Genomic DNA, 26,503 nt, shown 5'->3' with positions numbered 1-26,503 from the left:
GGCTGGCCGCTTCTCCTTCTCGCCGGCCGGCGCGGCTGCCTGCTGCGCTTTGCACGGGTGGATCAAACGGGAAGAGGAGACCGTGGCTGAGCGAGCTATGATGAGGGTGGCACGGGAAGTGTATATATAGAGCTATTTTCGAGGGTGTTTCTTCTATTTTGGTGCATGGCGCGCTCAAGTGAGTAATGCTACGGGTACACGACCAGACACTTCAGGTTTTACACTGCTTAGAAATTATGTCCTGGATTATTTAGTTCACCTTAATCATAACAGGTACGAGTTATGACTTGGAGTATAAAACTATTTATGGATAAATTTAGTGATGTTCTAATTGTTCGTTATAGTTGCATGCAAGTTTATCAGCATGAGGTTAAGTGTTTGCATGATTTTGCAAAGACATTTGATTTCTTCTTTTAGATTGCTTTATAAGATTACCCAGATATATGGTTATCATTAGCAATATATTAGTACAATTTGATACACGCGAATTTAGTACTAAATTGAGGCTAACGCATAGTTCGAAGAGCATAAAAGAAACTATGTGTTAGAACTGAATTAGGCTAACACAATATACGTGGAAGGACACCCGCAGTTATTGATTTTGTACTAGAGGTGTACATCAAAAATTAAAATAAAAAGCTTTTGCCCTTCCACGGCATAAAAGGAGTCAATTGACCAGAATATGAAACCAAGAAGCAAAAATAAACCTCCCTTTAAAATGGTTAAATAAACCTTCCAAGGTTGCAGCGTTGAGGGCCCTCTACATAGTGGCGTAGCCAGGGGTGGTCCGGTTGGGCCCGTGACCACCCCCGGATTTCATTAATCGATTAATTATTACAAATTGTAGTATTTCACTAATCGCTAACCCATGTTCGAATAAAAAGCCAAGAGTTTAGACAAACCATATTTTCTGAATTTACTAGGTGATCATGACTCATTTTCCTGTAAATGCTTAGTGTTCTTTTTCTTTGTTCATTTCTTACCAAATACACATATACATTTATTCCAACAGCCATCAAATTGTAATTCTATATTAATTAAACAAACAGAATTGTTGCATCCTGTGAATTTCTTTGGTCTTCGTGCATGTTGAAAATTATGCACTTTTTATATTGTCATCATTTGAATAAGTAATATTTATAATCGACAGATACCTATTTATTTAGTATATTTTAGTTATAGAACTATATATGCAACTATAGGAAAAATAAGTCAGGCACCCCTTGTTTTGCTCTAGTTCCATGGCTGCCTAAGGATGCGGGTCACCCGTCGGTCATTGCCTAACCTCTGGAGCCCTCTGTTTTACATGTGATACCAACTTATGTGGCAGGACTATCTAAGAAAAAATTCCTGGCTACGCCACTGCGTCTACACGTACATGCCCTTTCTTTGTGAGTGCCCGTAGCAGTGTCATTGTGTTAAATTCAAGACCTTTTTGTCCTCAACCATATCTAGCAGAGGCAAGACAAAAGGAGCACCGTGCATCATGTTCCGTTGGGCTTGGGCTTTGCACGCTGCGGTTAACCCCGTTTTGTTTAGTGACCCTGCTCCACTGTCCATCTGTCTCTTCTCCCCCTTTCAGAGATGCCTTTGGTATCTCTCACTAGTTTTTACCCCGCGATTCAGAGAGGCCAAAGACGGCAACCAGGTGCTTGATTAGTGGGGTCAATAAAACGCCATTCATTTAATTCGTGCAGGAAGCTGCTTGGAAACTGGACACACAAAACGATCTTTGGAGGGGAAAAAAAAAGAAAAAACCTCGAGCTGATCACCTTGTTTAGGCTGTTACGATATGATTCTCAGGGAGAACATTCCTACCAGCTTACTCGCGGAAAAGAATGTTGCCACATGAACTTTATTGACGTTAGTTCCAATTCCACCTTTGATGATGAGCCTTGACGGCACGTTGGAAAATCGGACTATAATTCCTGTCAATCCGTTCAAAAACGTGCTCAGAACATTGCCTTTTCAGTTCTTCTACCTACACCGTTTCTAAGAGCAGGTACAATAGCCAATAGCCAGCTATAAACATATTTTAAAAAGACAAGAGAGAAGAGAGAAGAGAGGTAGGCTACTAATTTGTAGCCAGCTGCACATGGACTTTAAGACAAAATATATATATGACATGTGGGACCATGTATTAATGTTTTGTAGGTAGTGATTATATGAGTTGGCTATTAGATTGGCTATAGATGAATTGGAGCGAATAGTTGGCTATACTATTAAACTTGCTCTAAAGAAGCTGGTTGTTGGAAGGAAACAGCTTATTAATGATTAAAATAATTTATAAATAATTTTTTATACTTGTTTTTGGCGATCTAAAAAGAAAGATTGAAAAATAAATTATGATGGAGAAACTCAGCGCCAAACTTAACTCTAAATTTAAATTTTAAAATTTAATTTATAAGATAAGGATAAGTGAAAAGATGAGGCAGTTTTTCGAGGAAGATTGGTTCCAAAGAGAAGATAAGATTTTCTATCTAGAGCACGTAGCAAATACATTCTCTCTCTCTTAAAACATATTAATTCTTACTTTCTCGATCTAAAAAGAATTGTAGCTCATATATTTCTATACAACGATAGAATGTCCTATACTTTTTCAAACCACAATGCATATGCTTTATATCTTTTCAAACCCTAATGCACTTGTCTACCACTTTCTCATGTTCTAATGTATCTGTACCCTATTTTTTTTTCAAAATTCAATTCTTTGTTTACTCCTCAAACTCCAGTGCAGTAATTGCTCGAAAGATGAAGTTTTTATTGGACAAATGGTGACCTCCAAAAATGAAGTCTTCTTGGAATGGAGGGAGTATAGTGCTTCCTCTATTTCGAAGTATATGGAGTATTTTGTTTTGTTGGGATAAGAGTTTAATCAAATATTGATATATTATTATATCACTTATATGACATAAAAGTATGATAGTAAGAAATCATTTTTAAATAAGAATCTAATAATACTAATTTTATATGATAAAAAGGTACTCCCTCTGCCTACCTTTGATCAGCGCACATAATGTCCTACACGGAGATAAGGAAAACAATATCCAACATACGCTATAGATACAACATTGAAGAAGAAAGCACAAGCGTATGGGTAGAAAACGACATCGTCGACATGCAGCATGCAACAGAATGGTAGAAAATAAACAAATTAATTTCAGCGTCAGGCTATAGGAAAAGCAGTCTTCCAACATCAATTTTGGATTTTTGCCTTATGAGTTATACGCTGATCATAGATATATGGAGAGAGTAGCTCTTAATAGAGTAATATTTGATCAAACTATTATCATAATAAAATAAATACATCTTATTTTTTGAAATATAGGAGCAGTTATCTGTGGAAACGCTTACTCGCAATCGAGGCTGTGCAGCCATCGTATGTCTCCATGTCACGTCAAGCCACAACAGACCAGGCAGAGGAGCGAGTCGCTTCTCCCTTGGAACGTCGTCGAAAAGAACGAGTCAGGAAGCTGCCTGCCTGCGGGGCGACAACCCTCCAGTACCTGCAGAAAGCCGGCCTGCTGCCAAGTGCCAAGTGCCAGCCAACCTGGGGCACGGCACGTCCGTCCCCGGCCGCCAAACCGCCGAGAATCCCTCAAAAAATCCCCGCAGAACCACTCATCTTTGAGACGCGCACGCCATCGTACGCCCGCCCGCACGCCCTGCCGAGCCGCACCGCCGCCCACCCCGCCAGCCGCCACGGACCCGCGCAAACCAACGCGAACGCGCGTGATCCGATCGAGCGTGCAACCCACGTCGCGCGTCGCGGCTAGCCGGCTAGATATCACGATTCACGCGCGCTAGTACTGCCGCTAGCTTGCGCGAGTGCGGGCGCGGCGCGGGGCAAACCGGGCAAGGGGATCCGTGGGGGGGAGGCGCTTTTGGGCGCAGCCCTCTTCGGGCGCCGGGAGGGAAAAGGTGGCCGTGCGCCCCAGGGGGGGTCTCACGCGCGGCCTCGTGCCGCCTGCAGCGACGTGCGGTTGCAGGGGGGGCGCATGCCGTTGCGGCTGTCGGGGTCGTCCACGCTGCACGAGTGACACACCGGACAGTACCGTACCAAGTGAGTGCGTTTCTTTTTGGATGCTCGGTACGCAGAGATCGGTAGAGTACTTGACTACTACACTTGTGGTACCGTTTTTGCGTAGCGTGTCAGCAAATTGACGGCGATATATCCCTGCTACGCCTCCGGGATGTCTAGCGACCTGTTAGGACTTGTAGAATGCAATGACTACGATTGTTCTCGTAGAATTATACGAATTGTATAAGTCAATAGATAAGATAGAAGATACGTGATAAGTGAGTAAATGAATAAAGTCATAAAGAGAAGGATGAGACATGGTTTCTAAACAACCGCCAAGACATATAAGAGATAAATAAATTACACTTTTGTTATTGATCAAACTTTTGATTTTTTGTTTTTCTGTCAAACACATGCGCAAGCATGAGGGAGGACGTGTATGACTTTTTTAACTTTGGTGCAGGTCTTCAAATTATCATCAACAGTAGTGACCGGAGTTGATTGATGAAATCAAAATTTTCAAATATTTGATCACTAGATGGACCCAACAAATTAAATTCTATGTGAATTATTAGTATTTGTATCGTAAAAGTTATATCTACTACTAGTTTTCTTGAAAACACGCAAGATATAAAAATAATGACTAGTGTATTTTTCATTATGAATGCACTTACAAGCACCAAATAGGATGGTGGGCGGTGATTTGCGTCTCCGGGTGGTTTGATATTGCTCTGTCTGGTTTCCGACACACTTAGTTTAGAGGAATTTCAATTTATATATGGGGAAAATTTGAATAAATATACGTGCATGTCCACCTTAGAAACTTTTAAGAGATATAAGTGGATGTAAAACTTTCATGTGTTTTTTTATAACTGGTAGGAAAGAAATTTGATTTTCCTATACTTTATTCTTACAAACCGAATGATTTTTCTACACCCCAACTGTTTGCTTATGTTTATCCTTATAAGCCACATTTTAATTTTTCAACTTTAAATTTAGAGTTGATTTTATGATTTTTTACCAAAGTTTATTTTTCAGTATAGGCTTTTAGATCGCTAAAAATACGTATATAAAAATTTTATTTATTTGCAAATATGTCATTTGTCTTTCAATGAAACACGCAAACAATCATCCCATAGGAATTATTTCTTAGGAATTCAAACTTTTATTTTTCACTCCATGCAAATCAATACAAGCTATTGGTCATTATTATTTCTCCAAAAATACCAAACTATTTCAGATTACACCTATTAATTACATAATAGTATGGTTGTGTTCTTCTGAGTTTTTTCCTCTTTTTTATGTGTTCGTTTTCTAAACAGTTAAACGATCTATTTTTACTCAATATTTTATATAAAAGTTTATTATCTCACACTCTTAGAGTACATTTGTCAATTTAGTAGTTAATCCTATTATTTATATTGCTATAAAAATTAGACTATCTATTTTTTATTGATAAAAGAAAACACCTATTCAAATTCATCTATTCAAATTCATCCTATCATAATCACACTCCCGCCATCGACGATCTTGTTTAGCTTATACATTCTATAGTATCTTCCCAACATCTTACCATGGACCTGTTTAGTTTCAAAAGTTTTGGCGTTCACCCATCGAATTAAATCTTTAGACACATATATAAAGCATTAAATATAGTTTAAAAATAACTAATTCACAGTTTAGAAAGAATTTGTGAGACGAACCTTTTAAGCCTAATTGGTCCATGACTAGCCATAATTGCTACCGTAACTCACATATGCTAATGCCGGATTAATTAGGCTTAAAAATTTATCTCGTGATTTCCAATGCCGGATTAATTAGGCTTAAAAATTTATCTCGTGATTTCATGACCTCCTATGTAATTAGTTTTTTTAATTAGTTACTAAAATAATCTTCAAACAATCGTTCAAACATTTACTCTACCACTCAAACCAATAATTTTTATGAACTAAACAAATCCTCTATAAAAATGGCCACAGTTTCACAGCAAAGTGTTCGCCGCCCACAAGTCCAGACAGAGCATGACAAGTGACAGACGGAGGCGCAAGCAAGATGTGAAGCGAGGAAGGCACGAACCCGCCGGGAAGCTTCGCCGGCTCGGAGCAGAAGGTGTCCTATCTGGCAGCCACGGTGCCGCCACACCGGCCACCTCGGCATCCGTCCTTAAGATCCAATCTACTGTTTTCTTTTGCAGCCCACATAAACTATATTTTATTCAGTGGGCCCACGCGGCTCACCCAACCTGCACCTCGCGTGTCAGCCGGGCTCTCGTGTGCCACTGAACACCGGGACCCACCTTGGTCTGGCAGCCTGGGTCCACCCGTACAAAATTCTGCCCCGTACTTTTTGAACTCGAATACTCGATTTGTTTAGGACAAAGAGATGGCCGTGCATACGGTCCCCTGCCCTTTGGGGCATCTGTGCCGTACGGCTTTCACGCTGCTCCCGATCGTCATTAAGGCAACTGATCCACTCCTGCAATTTCTGCAGATGATTAGTGTCTGTTTCCAGCTTAAGATAATGGCTTTTGAAGACATGTTTGTTCAGCCGTCCATGGAGCTGCTGGTTAGCTTGACAGGCAGGCAGCACATTTTCGATCTCTATAAACAAAAGAGTGATTCGCCTTGCAACAGCAGCACGCATGTTGGAAGTGCAACGGCAAAGCCGTGATAGCACTTGCACTTATTTGGTTTTGTACAGATAGGGCACTTATTTATCATACGACACTGAATTTACAGATGGGTGTACAACATCTTGTGCTGATTAGCTAGCTGGTTTCACAGAGCTTGGAGAAGAGCACACAACGGATTCGTGCATCACAACACGGCCCATTAATTATTCGGCATCTCTTTTGGTGAAACATGGCAGCCTTAGTCCTCGTTATCCCAGAGCTCCGATGCACTCTTGTATGGTCCGTGTGTCTTGTTCACGAAGAGCTCCTCTCCGGTCAGGACTCGCTTCTGCGATATCAAAATCCAATAACATGAGATCGGAGAAAAAATAGTACTTATAGCTAAGTAGCCTGGCTTTTGTAGTTTTTATGTATATGCATGTTCTTAGTTAAGTCCAGTATTTAAAATTAGCTTCCACACTGAACAGATCAAATGATGCTCTATCTGTAGTTCTGAACACTCAAATTTTCTTTGTGCGATACCGTCTTCCTGGCTAGCCTGGAAGATACCCTAAATAAATGACTAAAAACATGTAGTGAAGACCTACAGACTGCCGGAATCTTAGCACTACATTGTAACTATAATGTGGTCATGTGGACATACTTCCTTTGGTGCTTGGAAATCATAATAACAGTTCATCTATTGTAATCTAATAGTTTGTAGAATCAGGTTTGTAGAATCAGGTACTTATGGAAAAGGTACTTGGATGGTGGACCAGGTAATTATGTTCCTGTATAAGACTAAATTGGTACTCCGTTCTATTCTTCTCGTTCGACATGTTCGGTATTTTGAGGGGCAATTGGTAGCTGGAACGAGTAGTTAGCTTTCAGAGTGTTTATTGATGATTGTAAATGAAAAGTATGTAGCATATCTCTTCCTTTTGCGCATATATGGATTGCAGAGAACCATTCCCGAAAACCATATTTTAGATAACAACCATTAAGAAGATAAAAAGGTTCTAAACCTTATTATAATAAAGGAAATAGGTTTCAAACTAATGGTAGGACTGTATAGGTTACGGCAGCCCATAATGGATGAACACACCTAGCACTAGAGCATGAGGAGATAAGAATACGCTAGTATAGCGATCAGAAATGTCTTAAGTAGGACAGCTAGGAATGCGAGGAAGAGAAAGTGGGTTCAAATTAGGTTGCTCTATCGGCAAACAATCAGGAAGAAGTTTGTTATGACTGAAAACAATTACTAAATTGCCCATCGTTATGTTACTTTTATCCTAAATTACCCTCCAGCAAATTAACGGTGGATGTTTGATAGTTCGAGAGGTACCTCAGGTACCTTCCAAGCAAGGTAAAAGCTCTCGATTATTCTACTAACGTATCTAGTAGTATGGCAGTCATATAGGAATAGATCCAGATTCCTGACTTACAGTGCTAAATTGAGATGCAATGTCATTAGATCAAAACTAGCCAATGATGTTTTACACTCCCCTAATATACCAAATTTTCATTTTGAAAGCACTCTACTACTACCAAGATTAATTGTATTCCATATCAAGCCATTTTTGTCAGTGATTCTCTCTGTCTTTGGCCTCTAAACTCTTTCGTTTTCGAAAGTAGCCTCGAGCTCCGACGATAAGCTAGCTACAAGCCCACAAGCTAAAGAATGAATAACATCTAACCTCAGTCCTCAACTCATCTTTGATGCTGCACAAGACCTGGAGGACAGCTACAAGCCCACAAGCTAAAAAAGAATGCATAACATCTAACCTCAGTCCTCACCTCATCTTTGATGCTGCACAAGACCTGGAAGTCCTCTTCAGGGATCTCCCATCCAAACACCTGAATATTCTCCTTAATCCTCTCATCTTTAGTTGACTTTGGGATAACGCTTGTTCCCCTTTGAAGGGCCCACTTGATGAGCACTTGACCTGAAGTCTTGTTCAGCTTGTTGGCTATCTGCATTATATGGTTGAACTGAGCTATGGAATACACGTAATTGAAGAGTAGGATTCAGCTCAAGATTATGTCTTCGTCTTGTTTATGATATCTGAATATTTTGAACGTTACCTTCTCGACAACTGGATCATGCGCAAGGTTCTTTTCAGAAGAACCTAGTGGGGAGTAAGCCTGCAAAAGTAGCATGAATATATAAAAATACTGTTTTAAGTGATTTTTTGTTTTGATAAGGAAGACATGCTAAGAAATCACATAAGTGAGGTCAGTTTAATGTATCTAATTTCCAAAAAGAAATTATCTTACAGTAACATGGATTCCCTGATTTTTGCAGGCCTCGAAAATCTTATCATTCTTCCAACCAGGGTGCATTTCCATCTGTGAAATTTAGTAAGTAAAGGGGCAATTCAGTTATTTCAATATGTTGGAACAATCTGTTAAATCTGATATTACCTCCATTTTGGAGGAGAACATCTTATAATATAAAATGGAGTGAGAGACCACAACCTGACATACTGCCGGTGGAATATTAGCTGATCGCAGCAGCCGGTTGAGCTTGGTAACTGAGAAATTGCAGATACCAATGTCCTTGACGAGCCCATCTGTCACAAGTCTCTCCATTCCCCTCCATACTCCTTCCATGTCAAATTCCAAAACCTCCCCAGCCTCAGGAGGCTGGTGTGCTCCGTCTTTTAGTTGGAACGGCCAATGAATCTGCATCCATTTTATTTTATCACTCTATGTTAAAATTCTGATTTCCAGTATGCAACAGAGTGCAGTTTTGGTTTCTTACAAGGTAAAGATCGATATAATCCAACTGGAGATCCTTGAGCGTGTTCTTCAATGCTGGCCGAACCTTCTCAGGAGCCAAGTTTGTGCACCTGAAGTAACCAGGTATTGATCAAAATTCACATATAGGAAACACACTACAAGTTACTGGTATTTACATTTTATTTTACACCACAAGGACATTTACTATGATTGTAAATATAATTACCATATTTTTGACGTCACAAACAAATCCTTCCTGTTGATTCCAGCTTCAATTGCAGCTTTAAGCCCTTTGCCGACCTGAATTGCAGAGCATGCTTAACGAAACATCACGTGATAGACTACCAGATGAATACAATATTATTTTCGTGTACCTCCTGTTCTACTCCATATTGAGCAGCTGTATCTACGTGCCTGTATCCAGCCTGCAGTAACCAGATATTCAGATTGCATTCTTAGATGAGAGGCAGGTTTTGCAGCTCAGACTATACACCAGATGATCTTGCAAATTCAGCAACGTGCAAACTAGTGCCATAGCAGTTAAGGCCTCATTAGACAGCTATAAAAAAGAAAGTAATATCAATTCCAAGACAAGTTTGCAACATTCAACCAGTATATCAATTTTAATAAACTCAAGTCCCCAGCAAAGGATGGGAATCTACCAACCATAGTCAGCGTGAGCTGAACAAACGCAGAGCAGCTTATCATGTAGAAGCCCTGTTGTGGTCTATTTTTCAAGAAGATGCTGCCGCTATAATACTGTACAATTCTATATTAAGCCCTTAAGTTTGCGGTTACAGATGGAACTCCCAAAGTCGTAGCACAAGCCACAATATCATTTTCTTTTCCCTGACCATGAAGATAGCCAAATAGGGAGACATGCAAATATACCTCAATGATGGCCGTCTGAACGGAGTGAGCAGTATCTGATCCGGCCCTCCAAGTGCCTAACCCAACTGCAGGGATGGCATGGCCACTCTTCAGAACAAACTGATGCTCATCTTGCGCCATCGCCTTAGCACTCGCCATGATCACCTTTCTAAAACCTCGCCTATCACACTGGCTAATCTTATTATCTTCAGCTTTTTAGCCTTCGCCTTCTTCGCACCGTAAGATGAGATAGTTGCAGACTTCCACAGGTATATATAGAGAGAGTTTAGGAGATGCCACGTACATTAGTATCCAGGGCAACCTGGCGAGCGATCAGGGCCTAAATCCCATGCACCGAGCACAGTTGGACTGAAGAACCTGCCAGAACGCACCGTAGCTGGCTAGCAACAGTATTAAAAGACAAAAAGAAATAGTTGTTAATTGATTAGTATACCAGAAATGGACTTGCTTACCTACCATCTTTATCAGGGAGATGACGAGAAATCCGCATACACTGAAACATCTGGCTTCATAGAAGGCGGAAAGATTTTATTGCAACTGGCAGATCTGCCAAACTTTCTACAGTGATCGAACCTAAATTACAACCTGTTTCTAATTACAAATGACTACGATTATTGCTGCAATCATCAGAAGACTGCAACTGCTCCCCCTCACAGTTTAGTCTAAAAATCAATGCAGTACATGGGTGTACTCTGTGGGGGTTAACAAGTGATGTAACTCTTAAGGAACTGTGATCCGGACCTAGTTATATAGTTATGTAAGCTGAACTTTGGAGGCATTTTTTACGCATATTTGAAGGCATTGTGAAATAACCAAATCACTCGGTTCGACCGTTCGATTGGTTGCTGTTGTCATCCAAATGTTGTACTTCAGTTCTACCGTCCTCTAACTCTGACGTTTCAGCGGGTGGTGTGGCGACCTCAACAGGAGGAAGTTCCTTGGTCTTTTGTAGTCCAGTATATCGCGCAAGGTCAACCCATTGCTGCATCAAACAGAACAATCGGTAAGGAGGGAATTTTTTTTGTCCGTTAAGAAAGTACTTGAGGTACCAAAGTTACCAACGGAGAGAAATATAGGCTTGCTTCAAAACCATAGAAGCGCTAGGAACATATTAAGAAGTTTTAAAAATGCATGAATTAACATATGAAAGGTTCTTGAATCCAGCAAGGACGTAAGCTCAACTAAGGTTTTCCGTAAGAACTAAAGTCAATTGCTATGGACTAACGGTGGATGTCTGAGGATGTTCAGGTTCCTATGACCATTGAACTAAGACCACAATATGTATCTCAATGTAGGATGAAAAAAACGCAATTACCGCTTTTAAAAATAGGAGCGGTGACGGGGTAGTGAATCTGCCGGGACCCTACCACCACTACTGCCATGTGGGCCCAAATGGCAGTGTCCTTTTCTGAAAATTTAAACCCTCCCAGCCTTTCTAGGTAGAATCCCATTAAGGTCCTGTTTAGTTCTAAAATTTTTTTCTAAAAACATCACATCAAATCTTTGGACATCTAAATAAAATATTAAATATATATAAACACTAAAACTAATTACACAGTTATTGAGGAAATCATGAGACAAATCTTTTGAGCCTAATTAGACATGATTAGCCATAAGTGTTATAGTAACCAACATGTGCTAATGACAGATTAATTAGACTCAAAAGATTCATCTTGCGGTTTCTAAGCGGAATCTAAAATTTATTTTGTAATTAGACTACGTTTAATACTTTAAATGTATGTCTAAATATTTGATGTAATATTTTTGTAAATTTTTTTACAAACTAAACAAGGCCTAAAAATATCAGCATACCATCTTTTACGTAGAGGACATTGATAAATAAAGAAAAAACAAAATGACCCTTATGCCTTCACGTGAAGGTGAAGCTACTGGCTGGTGAATACTAAGTAGTATTTTGTATCCCATGTTTTATCCCTTATCCTTCATCTTGGATTTTGGAAAATTATCGTTTCTTGCAAATAAATGAATAATCACCACTGATATGTACTTTCAAAAATATTTTATTTGAATTAGAACCTGATTTATTGACTTTTTTAATTTAAAAATTAAATTCAAACACTCATTCGATAAACAACCGTAACCGTTATTTAGCAGTTTTTTTGGGTAATTGATATTTCTTTCTGGAACTGGTATATTTAACCTTATGGACTTGATTGGAGCACACGAACTTGTTTACTTTTGTGCAAAATCGACTTGCTAGCCTATAAATCAAATTATTTTACTTTTGCCTTTGTAACGTATGGGCTCTTTGCTAGTAGTCTAAAACAGCTTGAGTCAGCACCATGATAGATAGCTAGAAGTATGCAGAGAAAGCCCAACCTGTGTTCCCCAGTATGAGTTCACTGTCCTTGCCACAAAGGACAACAAACTGGCAAGAAGTGGCTGATTGTAGTTGGTAGCTAGAGTCTCTCCTAGCCGATACTCCACTAAACCAGCAATGATCTGTAACACATTTTAGAGAAACTCAGATAATCTGTGCCAATAAAAAGAAAAATATAGAGTATCAAAGAACTTAGTAACTAATTTCCTACAAAAGGTTGCTGCAGCTTTATTGATTATGATTTTTTCGCTGAATTTTGATTGCACTGAAAGAAGATAAGAATACAAATCTGATAAATTATATATCTCTGCTAATAAAAAACGGAGTCGCCCTCCTTCACGTCTCCTCCCCTCACTGCACGCAGCGTGTCCTTCACAAGAAAACGAACCAGAAAGAAAAACAACCGATGCTTTTTACTCTGCTTTCTACTCGAATGGACCCATAAAACAGAGCCTATTATAACCCAATATCCCATTACAAAGCGCGGGCAATGGGACTTAAACCCATGACGAAATCACCGCAAGTCGATAATCCAATCCCATACGGTAATAAAATCAGGCTACATGGATGGCAACATCATGTAATCAAAGAAGGTTTTCCTTACACTGGTAAAATTAGTTATTTTTTAGAATTTCTAAAGATTCCCTACTTCTGTGGAACATTTGATGCTGTGTAAGGCAAAACAATTATGCTATGAATTTTTTGGGAAAAAAACATGCAGGCCACTAGTTATGCCTAGAAGCACAGTAACTTACAGTTGCTCATGCAACTTACTCTCTCTGTCCCAAAATATTACTACTTCCAGGACCCAAATCTGTCTCATGATACTACTTCTCCACTATCCCTCCATTTCAACCAATCACAAGTTCACAACCCTCCCCTATTTAATTTCTTCACATACTTTCTCATCTCAACCAATCACATCTCTCCCCTATCTAATTTATTCACATACTTTCCCATCTCAACCAATCACAATCATTTCTCATCTCAACCCTAATTTCTTCAAAAAAATGGCACATATTAAACTATTTTGAGATAGAGAGAGTAGCAACTAAAAATGCCAAGCCCTTCATAAATTGAAAGTAGGATAGTTACCTGATACCGCAAGTTAGCAGACGTTCCAAGAAAGCAACTATAAACAGCTGCTGACTTCCAGATAGGTGATCTCTTCCGTCCTGCTTCTGCATTCACTGAAGGTTTAAGCACACGTCGAGCAGCATACAGGAGATCCGAGGAAGCTCCAGCCCCAACACTAGAAATAAACCCAACGCTAGCAAGTTTCAACCCGCCAACTAACACTGCAGCAACTCTCTGGTTCATATTCCAGTTTTGACCCAATAAATTCTTTTGAAATGCATTGTCTGGCAATGATCCTAATAGGCCTTTGACAAACTCCAAACTCTCACCAGAACCATCATCAGCATAAGAAAGGACTGAGATAGTAGGAGCAGGAAGCCACACTGTAAAGAAATCAACAACAGAGCCTCTAATTGTATCGGTGAGTACATAGTCAATCTCTTCAAAAAATCGCCCTTTCCGCCTTTCGTACTGTGCTAATAGAGTGGTCGTTATTGATATAGCTTCTTCAATAGCCAATCTTTGAAGAAATTTGGGGTCTGCCAGCAATCTTTCACGAAAACCCTGAGGAATTTGGTATGAAGTTTCGTATACAGAAATCATGTATAGATATTAAATTAAGGCAAGCATATGCTTCAAAGAGAACTATTCGGAAACCATAGATTAAATGAATTGATAAGGTCTAATAAGTAAATAAAAATAACAGAGCGGTTTCTTACTTGGAATCTGTGAATCAGTTCAGACATAACAGGGTATTTCTCAAGGTCAAAAAAGTTCTGCAGTATCTCAGGAGAAACCACACCAAGATCTATTCCTCTCTGAAGATCCTGCAATATTCCAGCGCAACACAAGAGTTCCATCAGATAGACTTCTACCCAAAAAAATAGTGCTTACCATATAACAGAGACATTCAGGCCAGCTCCTGCTATATGACTAAGAGAAATTTTGGCCACATGAATAAAAATGCACTGGGCATATTGACTAATGTGATGCATTTTATTCACTACTCTATGTCACAGCAAGGGTTCAGAAAATGCTTAGAGGCTTAGGTCTTATTGTAGTACCCGTACTACTTTATGACCCACTTGAAAACCAGAATAAAAAGCTTAACATAAATAACTACAAGATATTTAGGTAAATCTGAAGGTTTCTTGCCAAATCTTGGTCAATACTCCCTATGTTTTAAAATATAGAAGGCATATTTTGTTTCATTAGGATAAGATTTTGACCAACGATCATATATTAACATATCAGTTATGTGACACAAAAGTGTAATCATAAGAAAGTACTTTCAAATACAAATATAATAGTATCAATTTTGTGTCACAAAAATCATATTCTAATAGGGTAATTATTGGTCAAATCTTTGTCCTATAAAACAAAATACGCCCTATATTTTGAAATGGAATAAGTATTACTCATTCAACATTCCTTCTCCTGAAGATAGTAGAGCAGCAAAATCTATAATAGCTTGTTTACGGCTAACTTAAATACACGATTTTACAGATCATGCTCAGAAGTTCTATGACAACATGAAGTTAACATGCAATGGCTAAAATAAAGATCAAGCAGCAAACCTGAGGCAAACCTTCAGGTCTCCTACCAGCAGCATTCATAACTCGTGCAATTTCAGCACGGTCAAAGCAGTTTCTACTGCAAGGTTTAGCTGCTGAATACCATAAGAAGTCAGCAACCGGGATTTCACCTTCCCTCCTTATGCTTTGCCTCTCAGGGTCAAGTAGTACCACAACTTGGTCTTTCTTTGGCATTTTTTTAGATACTCTGGCAGGAACACCAATTCCTCGTGACCCATAAATAACATGGCTTGCGCCCGCCACAACAATTAGCATCCTTGAAGTATCCCCACCATTAAGCTCTTTTAGAATAATTTTGGACATGGTATAATCATCAACTACTCTTGCCTGTGCCGATAAATATGAGGTAGGACCAAAAGGAGAGTCACGAGATGATGAAATCTTGTCTATCAATGACCGGCCTGAGATAGATGAAAAGCCAGAGATGAAGCCTGACCCTGCTGGAGGGGCATATTCTTCTCTGTCTGCCTTTGAAAGTCCTCTAATCCCATCTGCTTGGACAGTTCTTTTCACCTGCTCAAGAAAGAAGCATAAAAAAAGGCTGGATATGAGAGAAAGGACTCTCATATCAGTACTTATTAAGGGAGGAGTGAGGCTTGAACCCAGGTCGGCTAGCCCACCACCTTGTGGTGCTAGCTGGAAGACCTGGGCCTCTCTCAAGAAAGAAGCATAACATTATACAAAGTGCGCTCTGATGGAACTTGGAGGAATACAAATCAAAAGGTTGTTAAGCCTAAATTCGACAAAATGCACATCATAATCTGTAACATTAAGAAAGTTGTATCTTGATTTTGCAGAATGAGATTATTCCATTAGTTCGTATGAAATTGTAAATAATCATGACAAGCAATTATACCTGGCAAGATGCCAAGAGATTTTTCATGTGGCATGGCAGGAAAATGAGATGTAAACCATGGAATCTAGTTTCAACTTCCAAGATACATGTCTTGAGGAAATACTTTGTAGTCATCAAGCATTCAACGACTTGAATCACTGGTAAAGCATGGCATTTAATGTCTATATTCATCACAGCTAGTATCAATCACCTTTAGTGGAGTTCCGCAAGCAATAAGCTTAATTCCAGTATCACGGCAGTAATTCAGAAGAGGTTCATACTCCTCCCACCGGTCTTGTGGCCAGTGCAATGTGTACAACTTTAGGATGCTACCATCAATCCTGGATAAAGCATAAGCTTAACAAAATCTGCCGAAAGGAAGTATTTACTGAACAGTTGGATTTATCACATAAAAAAAAAACACTATTATGCATTTATGCTTCGACCAAACATTGCCTGCATTGAAGTTCTAATGAACCGCCTGTAATGATGCTTTCGTTGGGAGAGTGAAATACCATGTTATAGAGAGAATGTATCATGATGTGGATTTTAATCTACAACAAAACAGCAAAAGGATTTCACGACTTTATCCGACGCTAAGTGGGTAGATAACCGAAGTAAAAATAAAACAACGCGGAGATACAACCTTCCGTCCATGAACTGGTCGAGCTGCTGCTGGAGGTCGGAGGGGAACGCCTCGAGCGCGAGCGCCACGCCCCTCTCGGCCTCAGCGCACCTGGTCGCGAGTCCCTTCACGATCTCGAGCTCGAGCACGCGGTCGTCGGGGTCGGGCACGAGCTCGGCCTCACCGAGGTACACCACCCTCGCGGCCGTCAGCTTCTCCCAGACCCGCACCCTGGCATCCCTCCCCACAGCCTCCGGCTCCCCGATGACCGTCGCGTCGTACACCCTCGACAAGGCCGACTCGTCGAGCTCCTCCTCTGGGGCCGGCGGCGAGGGGGAGGGCGGCTCGGCGGCCGGCTGCACAGGTGGAGGCGCCTCGTCATCGGCGGCGGCGGCGAAGGAAGGGAGCGGGCGGAGGATGGCGGAGGCGGCGGCGAGCGAGGGGAGGAGGAGGAGGAAGTCGCGGCGGGAGCGGGAGGAGCCGGAGGCGGAGGCGGACACGTTGCGTCGTGGGGAGGCGGAGGTGGGGGAGGAGATGCCGGCGAGGCGCTTGGCCCGGAGGCGGGAGGGGAGGAGCGGTTTGAAGGAGGGGGCGTTTCGGCACGGCGCGTGGGACATTTTTGCTGCCGAGCTCGTGTTCTGCTTCTGCACTGGGATGCTGGATAAACACGTTTTATTTGGTAGCTGTATAATTTGAAGTTTTGTGCAAGAAGCAAAGTTTTGGAGGTTTAATTCGACTCTATTATGTAGTTCCCATCGATGAGATTCCAGTAATAGCATTGCCAGCGACAAACAGGTAGAGAGACAATGCTTACGTGTGTGGATAAGCAAAGAGCCAAAGACACACCAACCACTGGGCTCCTCAGGCTTCTCATTCAGAAACGTGTGAAAAGTTGCTTTGTTGTACTGTACTACTACTATGGATAGTACATGTCATGGATAGTACGATCATACTCAACAGTTTGTCCATCATGCTCTATCTTAAAAATAAATAATAAAAATTATAAATTAAGCTCCAACAGAACGGTTATCTTATCATCTATTTTTAGATGTCATCCATATTAGGAGGGAGAACATTTATATTTAGATTATCTCTCCATCCATCAAAGAGATATAGAGTATATCATATATGGATGATCTAGTAAAGTACAGAGAGAGATACGAAAAATAAAACTAATTTAAATGATCATCGAAGAGCTGTTAGGAATGCTTTAAGTTTCACGAGGTAGGACGACAAGTGTAACATGCACAACAAAGATTTTTCTAGTGAAGGTAAATGGATTTTGTTTTTTTTTAAAGTGGGAAAATATACTGTGTATGAATGTCAATTGTCACCGATAAGCCCATTCGCCGAAACTCTCTCTAACTCGGGTAGCAATACAACGAAACGCATGCATGGTGGCAAAACTGGGGAGAATCAAGTGTCGTCAGCAAATCAAAATAAACCAAAATCCTGCTAGCTACTACTATACACAAGCCGCATCAGTTGCTCCCTTTTGCATATACTTTAGTTTCCTCTGCTACCTTTGCCCACATATTAGCATAATGGTCTGAATACGAAACCTGCAAACAATAATATACATAAATGCTATTGACATATATACAGCACGGTGTTACACCTTTTCTCTGACAATACGGATAAATATAATCTCAAATATAGTGTAGCTTTCATGTACCTGATTTACGATAAATCCTTTCAGCATCTCCACAAAATCTCGACGCCTGTCCTTATCGAATCTTCTAATTTCAATCATATTGTTCTCCTGAAATTATCACAAATAAAACTAAACATGATTCCTACCATTTGTAGTCATTTGTACAGCATGAAAAAAATACAAGCTGCCAATCCAAAAGGGAGCTTAAATACATAATGCTCTACTGTAAAGAATCTTTGCTGCCACGTCTGTCTCTAGGATTTGTAAAGGTGAACTGGTATGCATACGCGGTGCATCTCAATAGCCACTTGAATTAGAGAGCTCTAAAAAATTGCAGATAAATTCATACTCCCTCCGTCCATAATATAAGGGATGCTACCCTCTTTGGGAGAGATTAAGGATGATAGGTGCTTAGGGAGTGGGAGGCTAGTTGGGGGTAAGATGGAAGAAATTTGAATCAGACTCTATTACACCAAAATACCTTATATTTAGGGCCAAACTAGCAAGGGCAAAATCCCTTATATCATAGGACAGAGTCGCGGAAAGAGTATCTAGGAACATAAATTAGCATATGCTCTGTTGAATTTAACTTGTATTTACTAAATTAAACACATTTCATCTTTTGGACATTTCCAGAGAAAGCTATGAGATCTTCATGTCAATATAGCGAAAGAAGCTATAAAAGACAAAAACAACAAAATGTCCTTACGAGCAAATGATGGACTCTTAATCATTGAACTACAAATTAGCTACCATTGACATCATGATAAAAGCAACCCTAACCATCACTGTGATTTCCTAGGAAATAATTCTAGAGGAACATTGAATTCACTATCTTAATATGTCCTTTCTAGCAAATTAACTTAGAATTTATGAGGCAGCAAAAGTATTGCAGGAAGTACCATTGCCTATGCTACATATAAATATAGGCCACGGTGCCATACTGCATGACTCATACAGATCTGCCAGCAGACTAGCTTAAAGTAACATCAGGCATAAAAATGACAAGAAGATCAGACAATCCTAAATGCAAGATCATAGTTAAGCTTCAAACATATGTTTCTAACTAGCAGACTATCCAACTATGTACGTGCAATATTCAAAAGAATGTAAACTTTAGCATGATTTAGATTGCTGGATGTATTAATTATAGCATATGCTGTTAAACCAAAGAAACTATAACTTCACTAAGGACAACATGCCTGAACTTTCAGCAATAAACGACAAGAGGCAAACCACATAGACTTCTTTTTATATATCTAAAAAAGCTTGTATTATTTTATTTGATATTTTTCAAGCTCACTTAAGCTTTCTTAATGGAACAACTTCAAGCTTTCAGGTGACTTACCTTAATATTTTCATATTCTTTAACTGCATGGCTCTTCTCTGCTTCTGTCGCACTTATTGTTTCTTTAAGACCCCCTATCTTATGGTGCCTTTCCCACTGCTGGTCCACAGTTCTAGATGGTAATGATTCAAGTTTTACAGCCCTGGCGTGCAAGAAAAATAGATCTGCTGACAGACTTTGCACATGGTGTAAAGCATTAGAACGATCGGTAAACGCATGGTGAACAGATATCATCGTCTCCAGGTATTCATGGATACAACCCTGCAAGAGAATAAACAACATATGGTAATAATCTAGTGCAAGTAATTTCAAGAAATGGTCCCAAATAATTTATTTTTATGTTTGACTTTGTAGCAAATACACATACCAGGTGCTTCACAATTTCAGAATTTAGTTTAGCCTGTGATCTGCTGAACTTGACAACAGAATTTCCAAAATTGTTGATATCAGCAGCTCGTCTTCTCTGTGGACTACATGTGGCCTGCTCTCTTTCAAATTTTGCCAGCTTAATTAATGTCATTCCCAAATGAGCTGTAGATGTCTTAAGATCATCCCGAGCTTTAACTAATGCTTCTGCCTAAATAAAATGCAAAAATAGAATATGAGCAATAGCTTCTTGAAGCAATGTGTGAAACAACAAGAAACTCTGAGGATCACTATGCAGAACTTCAAAAGAAAATCTAAAAGGATAAAGTAATGCACTGCCACTTCTAACTACTCCCTCCATCCCAAAATGTAGCTACAGACGGAGGGAGTAGTAACTAAGACATCCATTTACTGTAGAAACACAATTTAACCAAATACTCCCTCCATTTTTATATGACATATAAAGGAACAGAAATAGTACAGAATGAGATCCCATTCCAACGGTATAGGCCTAGTATCTAGGTATCGAACCAATACCCAGGCATCAAACTTGATACTCATAGGTATCAGGTTTGATACCTAGGTACCAGGTTTATATTGTAGGAACAAAATACCATCCCCTAGACTACCCCATAAAAAAGAAGAGGAATGCAAGAAAACGGGGTACCATCCAGGGCCCTGCGCACGGTTTGGCTTGTCCCAAACTCTAGATCTGTTTTCGATTCATACACGCAGCGCATGACTTCCAACCCGAGGGCCACCTCACATGTTAGTGAGGCATGCCTCAATTGCTCTACACAAGCACTGCCTCAAGCAATAGGAGGTAAGCAGTTGGGCTCAGATGGGTAAACATGTGGTCTACGGTAGCTAATAACCCTTCAAAATGATTTTAACAATATTTTTCTCATTTTTTTCTTGTTTTAGATTTTGTTTTCTTTTTCTAGAGATGAGTTTTCTGTGAATTAGTATTAACCGCTTCCAAGCATGAGGTGTGGCCATCAGGGGTGGAGGGAGTGGTACAGTGCACTACTTTTTTTTCATGGATCTGCATGTACCAGGCTGGTACCCAGTTACCACCCAAGTAACACAGGTATGGGACCTGGTACCTAGGTATTAGATTTGGTAGCCACCCAGTGCCATACCGTTCAAAGAGGATACTATAAAATGGCGACCCCTAAAAAATGGAGCAGGTAGTTCTTTTGGAATGCAAAAGAAATATTTTCTGTCATTTACTACAAAACATGGCTTCCACAGGCTGAAAGCATAAGATGAAGACAATACTATAAGCCAATTTGGTAGCACAACAAAAGACAGTTGCTCCTCAACTTTCACTATTTTGCAGAAAAAGAAATATTCATACCTTGAGATTGATCAGGTATGTACTAACTTATTGAAAATACAAAGTTAAGATTCCCACACAAGAAAAATATGAATGTGTCTCTTTGATTAATACAGTTCAGAATTTTTGGTCTGTGGCCTCTTATTCTAACCTCAACTTGAACAAAAAAGGTGCTTGTTAACATTTCAGAGTTTGGTAAAATAGCATGTGTTCTAAACTTGTAGTAACTTTACAACTACTAATTAGTGATTCAAATGGCTTAAATCCTCTTGTCCTCCACAAAATTATTCAGATAAAACACTACACTTGGTATAAATTTTTAACAATGCTGGAAATTCATATACAACTGCATAATGAAACATATTTTTTTCTGCACAAAAGACCCATGTAAATCACAGATATGGTCGGATGACACATATTGGCAGATGAGTTTCTACATGATATTGAGGTGACTATGTAGCTAATGCATTAGAGTCACAGGGAGTTGGTTCACATGTTACTCTAACTTCAAAGCTTTGCAGTACCACACAACAAATTGTTTGATTGTGCATAAACAAATGCTAATCTACTTTGAAAGCTTTGTGGGATCATAGCGGTAAAATTATACGAACCTGCTGAGATGTTGTGGTGAGCTGCTGCTGTAAATCCTGAAGCCTGGCCTTTTGTTCTAGAAATACTGTGTCAGTCTCCTCCACCACCGGTGGGGGCTTTGTTGCAACCATCCCATTCACCACCGTCTGTTTCAAACCCTTAAACATCCCAAACAAGTCTCTTCCAGCTTTCACAGGCGCCGATGGAGCAATAGAACTCACTGTTGTGGTCCAATACCGTGGCGCCTCGCCCTCAAAGGCGGGGATGGCACCAGGCTCGGTGAGGAACGTGCGGAGATCCGGGCTGTGGCCAACAACGGGGTGCGCGGCGAGACGGCGGAGGTAGCGCTGGAGCGCGCTACACCGCTGGTTAACGAAGTCGTGGCGCTGCATGACCTGCCCCTCGACGACGCTCTTGTCCGGCCGGGTCGGGATGAAGAGGCCCCTGTGAGCCGCGGCGAGGCGGTCCGCGAGGGCCACCACGTCGCGGAAGCGCCGCCGCACGCGGACCTCGTCGCCGCTCTCGGCGAGGCGGGTGGTGACGAGGTAGGAGAAGTAGCTCCCGGAGCCCGGGATCACGCCGGAGGCCCCCGCCGTGGGCTCCGCGTGCTTCTTCGGATCCGACACGACGATCCGCGCGAACTCGGGGCCCCGCGCTTCGGCGGGGGGCGGCGCGGCCGGCGCGGGCTCGGGGGCGATGTCGTCGTCGTCGTCGACAACGAATTCGTCGTCGATGACGAAGGGGTCGTGGTCCCCCACGACGGTGGCGGCGGCGGCGGGGGAGGCGGGCGGGCGGAGGAGGGGGTCAGTGGCGGGGGCGGACGAGTAGGAAGAGTCTAGTGGGAGGGTTTCGAGGTCTTCGGCGGCGGCGGCGGAGGAGGCCGCCGGCGAGGGCTCCGCGGCCATCATGGCTGTCTCGAAGAGGAGGTGGTGGTCAGGTACGGTAGGGTCTAGGCCTGTAGGCTATGGGGTTAGAGAGGGAGAGGAAGGGGAGGCGTAGCGTAGGAGGATGCGACGCCAAATTCGGAGATCTGAAGAAATCGATCGATCGATCGATGATCGATGGGAGCAACGCAACGCAGCCGCGGAAGGTGAAGGCCGGTGGCGTAAGCAAGGGGGGCATAGCTCTCAATGCCATGTGGGGCCCAGGCATAAATAACAACCCATACGAGCAGCAACGCGGCCACCATCCACGCACGCAAGAATCCGTCAACCAGGACGAGCAACTGCACAGCGAAGTGTGTGCTAAACAACGTTTCCTCTGCCTTTCCAATGCATCATCCCCGTTGATGCACTCCTCTGCAAATGGTTTGTTCCTCCGTCCGTTCCATAACATACACAATAACCATTAAACCAAAGACTAAAAATGAGTTATAATTTATAAATATACATGCATGTAACATGATTGGAATATTATGATTGGAATATTAGTTTGATCAGCATGAGGTGCATTTACGTTAGTATTCAAGTACCGTAACGTTTTGCTTATGATCGAGAGCAAATATAATAAGTGACTTAAAGTGGTTATAAAAATTATCATGTTACATTTGTGGTTACGTAGAGGGGAGAAAGAATGATAGTAAGAAAATCTGGCTACAATTAAGATATTGTTTTTACGAGAGGTGGGATACATATTAATAATTTAGTAGTATATGTTTGTGTAATTATTTTATGAATTTGCTTTATGTTAGTTTTCGGTGATATGAAACAATTTTAGACGCTTTGCACGCAGGAGCTGATGTGATTATTTGCACGCTGTGCACGGATCTCACTTTGCCGGCAATAGCACAGAGGTAAGGTTTTGGGAAATTTGGAACCGTGACATTATAATTTTGTAAAGTTGGAGATATGTGATTACAATTTTCCCAAGTGTTTTGGCCTTGTGGAATTGCAAATGTTCAGAATTCCTTCGTCAGGATCAGCAATTCAGCATTACCAATAGGTCTTTCGCATTTCAGACGTCACAGCATGCTCCACACGCTACAATATCATATACAGCACTAGTAATAAAGTAGTAGTGTGATTTCACGCAAGGGTAATATTGCAGGAAACAACTATAGGTTGACAAACGTTTTTTTCCATAAAAAAACAATGGCGATCAGTCAATCACCACTTGCTTGTTGATTTTTTTTTCTTTAAAAACATCCTTTGTAACTTTCTTGGTATAAAATGAACCTCTTTAGAAACGAACACTGCCTGCAACACCGTGTGCCATTGCGAGATTGACATTTGACAGTGATTTTAAGTGCAAGTCCACACTCCAAAAAGATAAAAAGGGAATTCTTCAATAGATACAAGTTATTATCAGGTATGGTATAGTACTGTGATATTCACCAAGCAAAATCTGCATACTGTCAACCCATAAACATCCTAATCTATGTGCAAGCTCCAGACATAGTTCAGTAAAGACATTGACAACTTATACACAACATTTAGCAGAAATTCATTGCCCTTAGGAAGTTTAGCATTCCTTGAGCAATTTGCTACAACTGTTCTTGATTGTATATGGGCTAGCTATCACAAAACACAAAATATTGATGCTCACTCATCTCTCTGGACCTCAAAACAAAAGAAACCAATAAAAGCCAGGAACAGAGCTGGAGGACACAATTCAGGAAGAAAGTAGCAGCATTATAGATTCAATTAGCATTGCAATATTTGAAGTTAGAGATTAATAGATGATCATATACATGGCGCCCATTGTTATCCCATGGCTCAATGAGAACTGTAGAATTTAGAAGGATTTTCTGAGGGGCTGAACTATTCTGTGAAAATACTACAAAATTAATGTGTTCGGAATTAGCCAACGCAAACAACAAATATCAGGAAATCCTCAAATATTCCACATGATTCCACATCATTTAGCCTTTGCTAAGACAAAAGATCATTTGATCCAGCTCTCTAAAGATAGCCAAAATCGAACTTGTGCAACAGGAAGCCAGAAACCATTTTCAAACCATCCACGTGAAATGAAATGTGACAATACACAGCTGAACCATCATATGTTCTGTTCTACTGTCCAAAAACACAGGTTCTAACTGTACTGAGAAGTTGACATACTTAGACATCATACGTTCATGCTAAATTGATTCAAAGCAATATGACATAATAATTTCAACACTAAGTAAATCTCGTTAAGAGACTGAATATATTCAACAGAACTTCACAAAGTGATGCATCGATCCAAAATATAGGTAAACCAGTAGATCTGCAGCTACGGGTCGCAGAATGAGAAATCAGAGAACGAATGTGCTACAGCTCCAACGAGATCAGATCCAAATCAATTACAGAGTAACGCGAACCTCTTGAGCCAAAGAAGCCTACCAGATCTTGTCGCCCGCCGCCTCAAACCCTAGATCCGGGTGCCCCAAGGAAGGACAGCAGACCCTGGGCCGCGCTATTGCCGCTGGCGGCGTCAGCATCGTCGAGGAAGAGGTCCTCAGGCATGCGGAAAGCGCCGTGCACGGCGACGATGGCTCCGCCGACGAGCAGCCCGGAGATGATGAGCGACGCGACGGACGTGAAGAAGAAGGCCACGAACGACGCGACGACGAGCCCAAGCAGCGTCTCGCGGTCGGAGAAGGTGCGGCCGAAGAGCACCACGGGCTGGTCGGAGCCGCGGAAGAGGTAGAGGAAGCACCAGCCGGCGAGGAGACCGAGGAGGATGAGGAGCGAGAACGGGTGCGCCAGGAGGGACGCCCCGAGCGCGAAGGCCACGACGGCGGCGTAGTTGACGCGGAAGTAGGCGAGGTTGCGGCGCAGGCGGGAGGTGGCGTCGGAGAGGGAGTCCGGCCGCGAGAACGCCGAGCGGTCGATCAGCTCCGTCCACGGCCGCCTGTCGGACAGCGAGCGCCGCGCCGACTCGGAGAGCCGGTTCAGGAAGAGCCGGAACGCCGGCGTGGCGATCGGCGCGTCAGATCCGACGGCCGCGGCGGCCGGGGACGAGCCCGCAGCCGCGGGGTTGGTCACCGGGAGGAGCGGCGGCGGCGTCGGTGCGGAGGCCATGGAGATGCGGGCAGGCGAGAAGAGGATCGTAACCACACGAGACGAGGTGAAGGGGAATCGAGGAAATGCTTCTCTCTCTCGCTGCTGCTGTTGCAAACTTGCAACAGTACAACGGTGGTTGCTTTGCTTGCTTTCCCCGCGTTGCGGTTGCCTTCTACTATATGCTCCGCTTTAGTTTCTCCGTCGTGTGTCAATGACGGTGGGGCCATGATAAGCGGCGGGTCCACATGTCATAGACCACCTCCTCTCCTTGTTTCGGCTGAGGAGAAAGTTGATGCGGCCCGACGGGTTTGTTGGGATTACCGCTTCTTTGCTGGTGGACCGTGGACCTGGTCCACATAGCTGTCCTCTTTGCTCTGGACTTGTTTGACGGCCCCGGCCCGGCCTGGTCCGAATTCCCTAAGCTCAGACGGCATAACTCAATGTCTATTTGTGTTGAATTAGAAATTTGCACCGGATA

At 41.7% G+C, this 26,503-nt stretch overlaps 3 protein-coding genes across 3 annotated transcripts; all 3 read right to left on the bottom strand.

The window, feature by feature from the left end:
- Positions 1–6,531: 6,531 nt before the first annotated feature.
- On the bottom strand, positions 6,532–10,492 carry LOC102722494 (aldose reductase). The gene is made up of 9 exons (XM_040524675.1): positions 10,269–10,492; positions 9,752–9,802; positions 9,604–9,677; positions 9,400–9,487; positions 9,114–9,320; positions 8,913–8,984; positions 8,721–8,780; positions 8,433–8,609; positions 6,532–6,981 (listed from the first exon to the last, which is right to left on the bottom strand). The coding sequence occupies exons 1-9, from the start codon at positions 10,404–10,406 to the stop codon at positions 6,892–6,894; spliced, it is 957 nt and encodes a 318-aa protein (XP_040380609.1). The 5' UTR covers positions 10,407–10,492; the 3' UTR covers positions 6,532–6,891.
- A 575-nt stretch (positions 10,493–11,067) lies between these two features.
- LOC102722214 (protein RETICULATA-RELATED 5, chloroplastic-like) lies at positions 11,068–23,087 on the bottom strand. The gene is made up of 12 exons (XM_006654475.3): positions 22,060–23,087; positions 20,111–20,320; positions 19,744–20,004; positions 18,417–18,503; positions 18,247–18,303; positions 16,763–16,992; positions 16,328–16,457; positions 15,264–15,794; positions 14,406–14,513; positions 13,705–14,250; positions 12,609–12,731; positions 11,068–11,250 (listed from the first exon to the last, which is right to left on the bottom strand). The coding sequence occupies exons 1-12, from the start codon at positions 22,945–22,947 to the stop codon at positions 11,086–11,088; spliced, it is 3,336 nt and encodes a 1,111-aa protein (XP_006654538.3). The 5' UTR covers positions 22,948–23,087; the 3' UTR covers positions 11,068–11,085.
- A 1,877-nt stretch (positions 23,088–24,964) lies between these two features.
- Positions 24,965–26,173, bottom strand: LOC102721927 (PRA1 family protein B1). The gene has a single exon (XM_006654474.3). The coding sequence runs from the start codon at positions 26,041–26,043 to the stop codon at positions 25,384–25,386; it is 660 nt and encodes a 219-aa protein (XP_006654537.2). The 5' UTR covers positions 26,044–26,173; the 3' UTR covers positions 24,965–25,383.
- Between the last annotated feature and the right edge of the window lie 330 nt (positions 26,174–26,503).

This window comes from Oryza brachyantha, chromosome 5 (assembly GCF_000231095.2).
Source record: "Oryza brachyantha chromosome 5, ObraRS2, whole genome shotgun sequence".
NCBI classification, from domain to species: Eukaryota; Viridiplantae; Streptophyta; class Magnoliopsida; order Poales; family Poaceae; genus Oryza; species Oryza brachyantha.
Note: the sequence above shows the minus strand (reverse complement) of the source record. Positions and strands in the feature narration are given on the sequence as shown.

Bases quoted from the DNA above. Each gene is read 5' to 3' on its own strand.
- LOC102722494 (XM_040524675.1), bottom strand. From the start codon at position 10,406: ATGGCGAGTGCTAAGGCGATGGCGCAAGATGAGCATCAGTTTGTTCTG. The intron at 9,803-10,268 runs GTATATTTGCAT...TGGTTACTGCAG, and splicing joins TTCAGACGGCCATCATTGAG to GCTGGATACAGGCACGTAGA. The intron at 9,321-9,399 runs GTAAGAAACCAA...AAATGGATGCAG, and splicing joins ATTATATCGATCTTTACCTT to ATTCATTGGCCGTTCCAACT.
- LOC102722214 (XM_006654475.3), bottom strand. From the start codon at position 22,947: ATGATGGCCGCGGAGCCCTCGCCGGCGGCCTCCTCCGCCGCCGCCGCC. The intron at 20,321-22,059 runs GTTCGTATAATT...CATTTTATTTAG, and splicing joins TCACCACAACATCTCAGCAG to GCAGAAGCATTAGTTAAAGC. The intron at 16,993-18,246 runs GTATATGCAAAA...GGGGAGCCGGAG, and splicing joins AGGTAGCAGAGGAAACTAAA to GCTGTGGGGAGGGATGCCAG.
- LOC102721927 (XM_006654474.3), bottom strand. From the start codon at position 26,043: ATGGCCTCCGCACCGACGCCGCCGCCGCTCCTCCCGGTGACCAACCCC.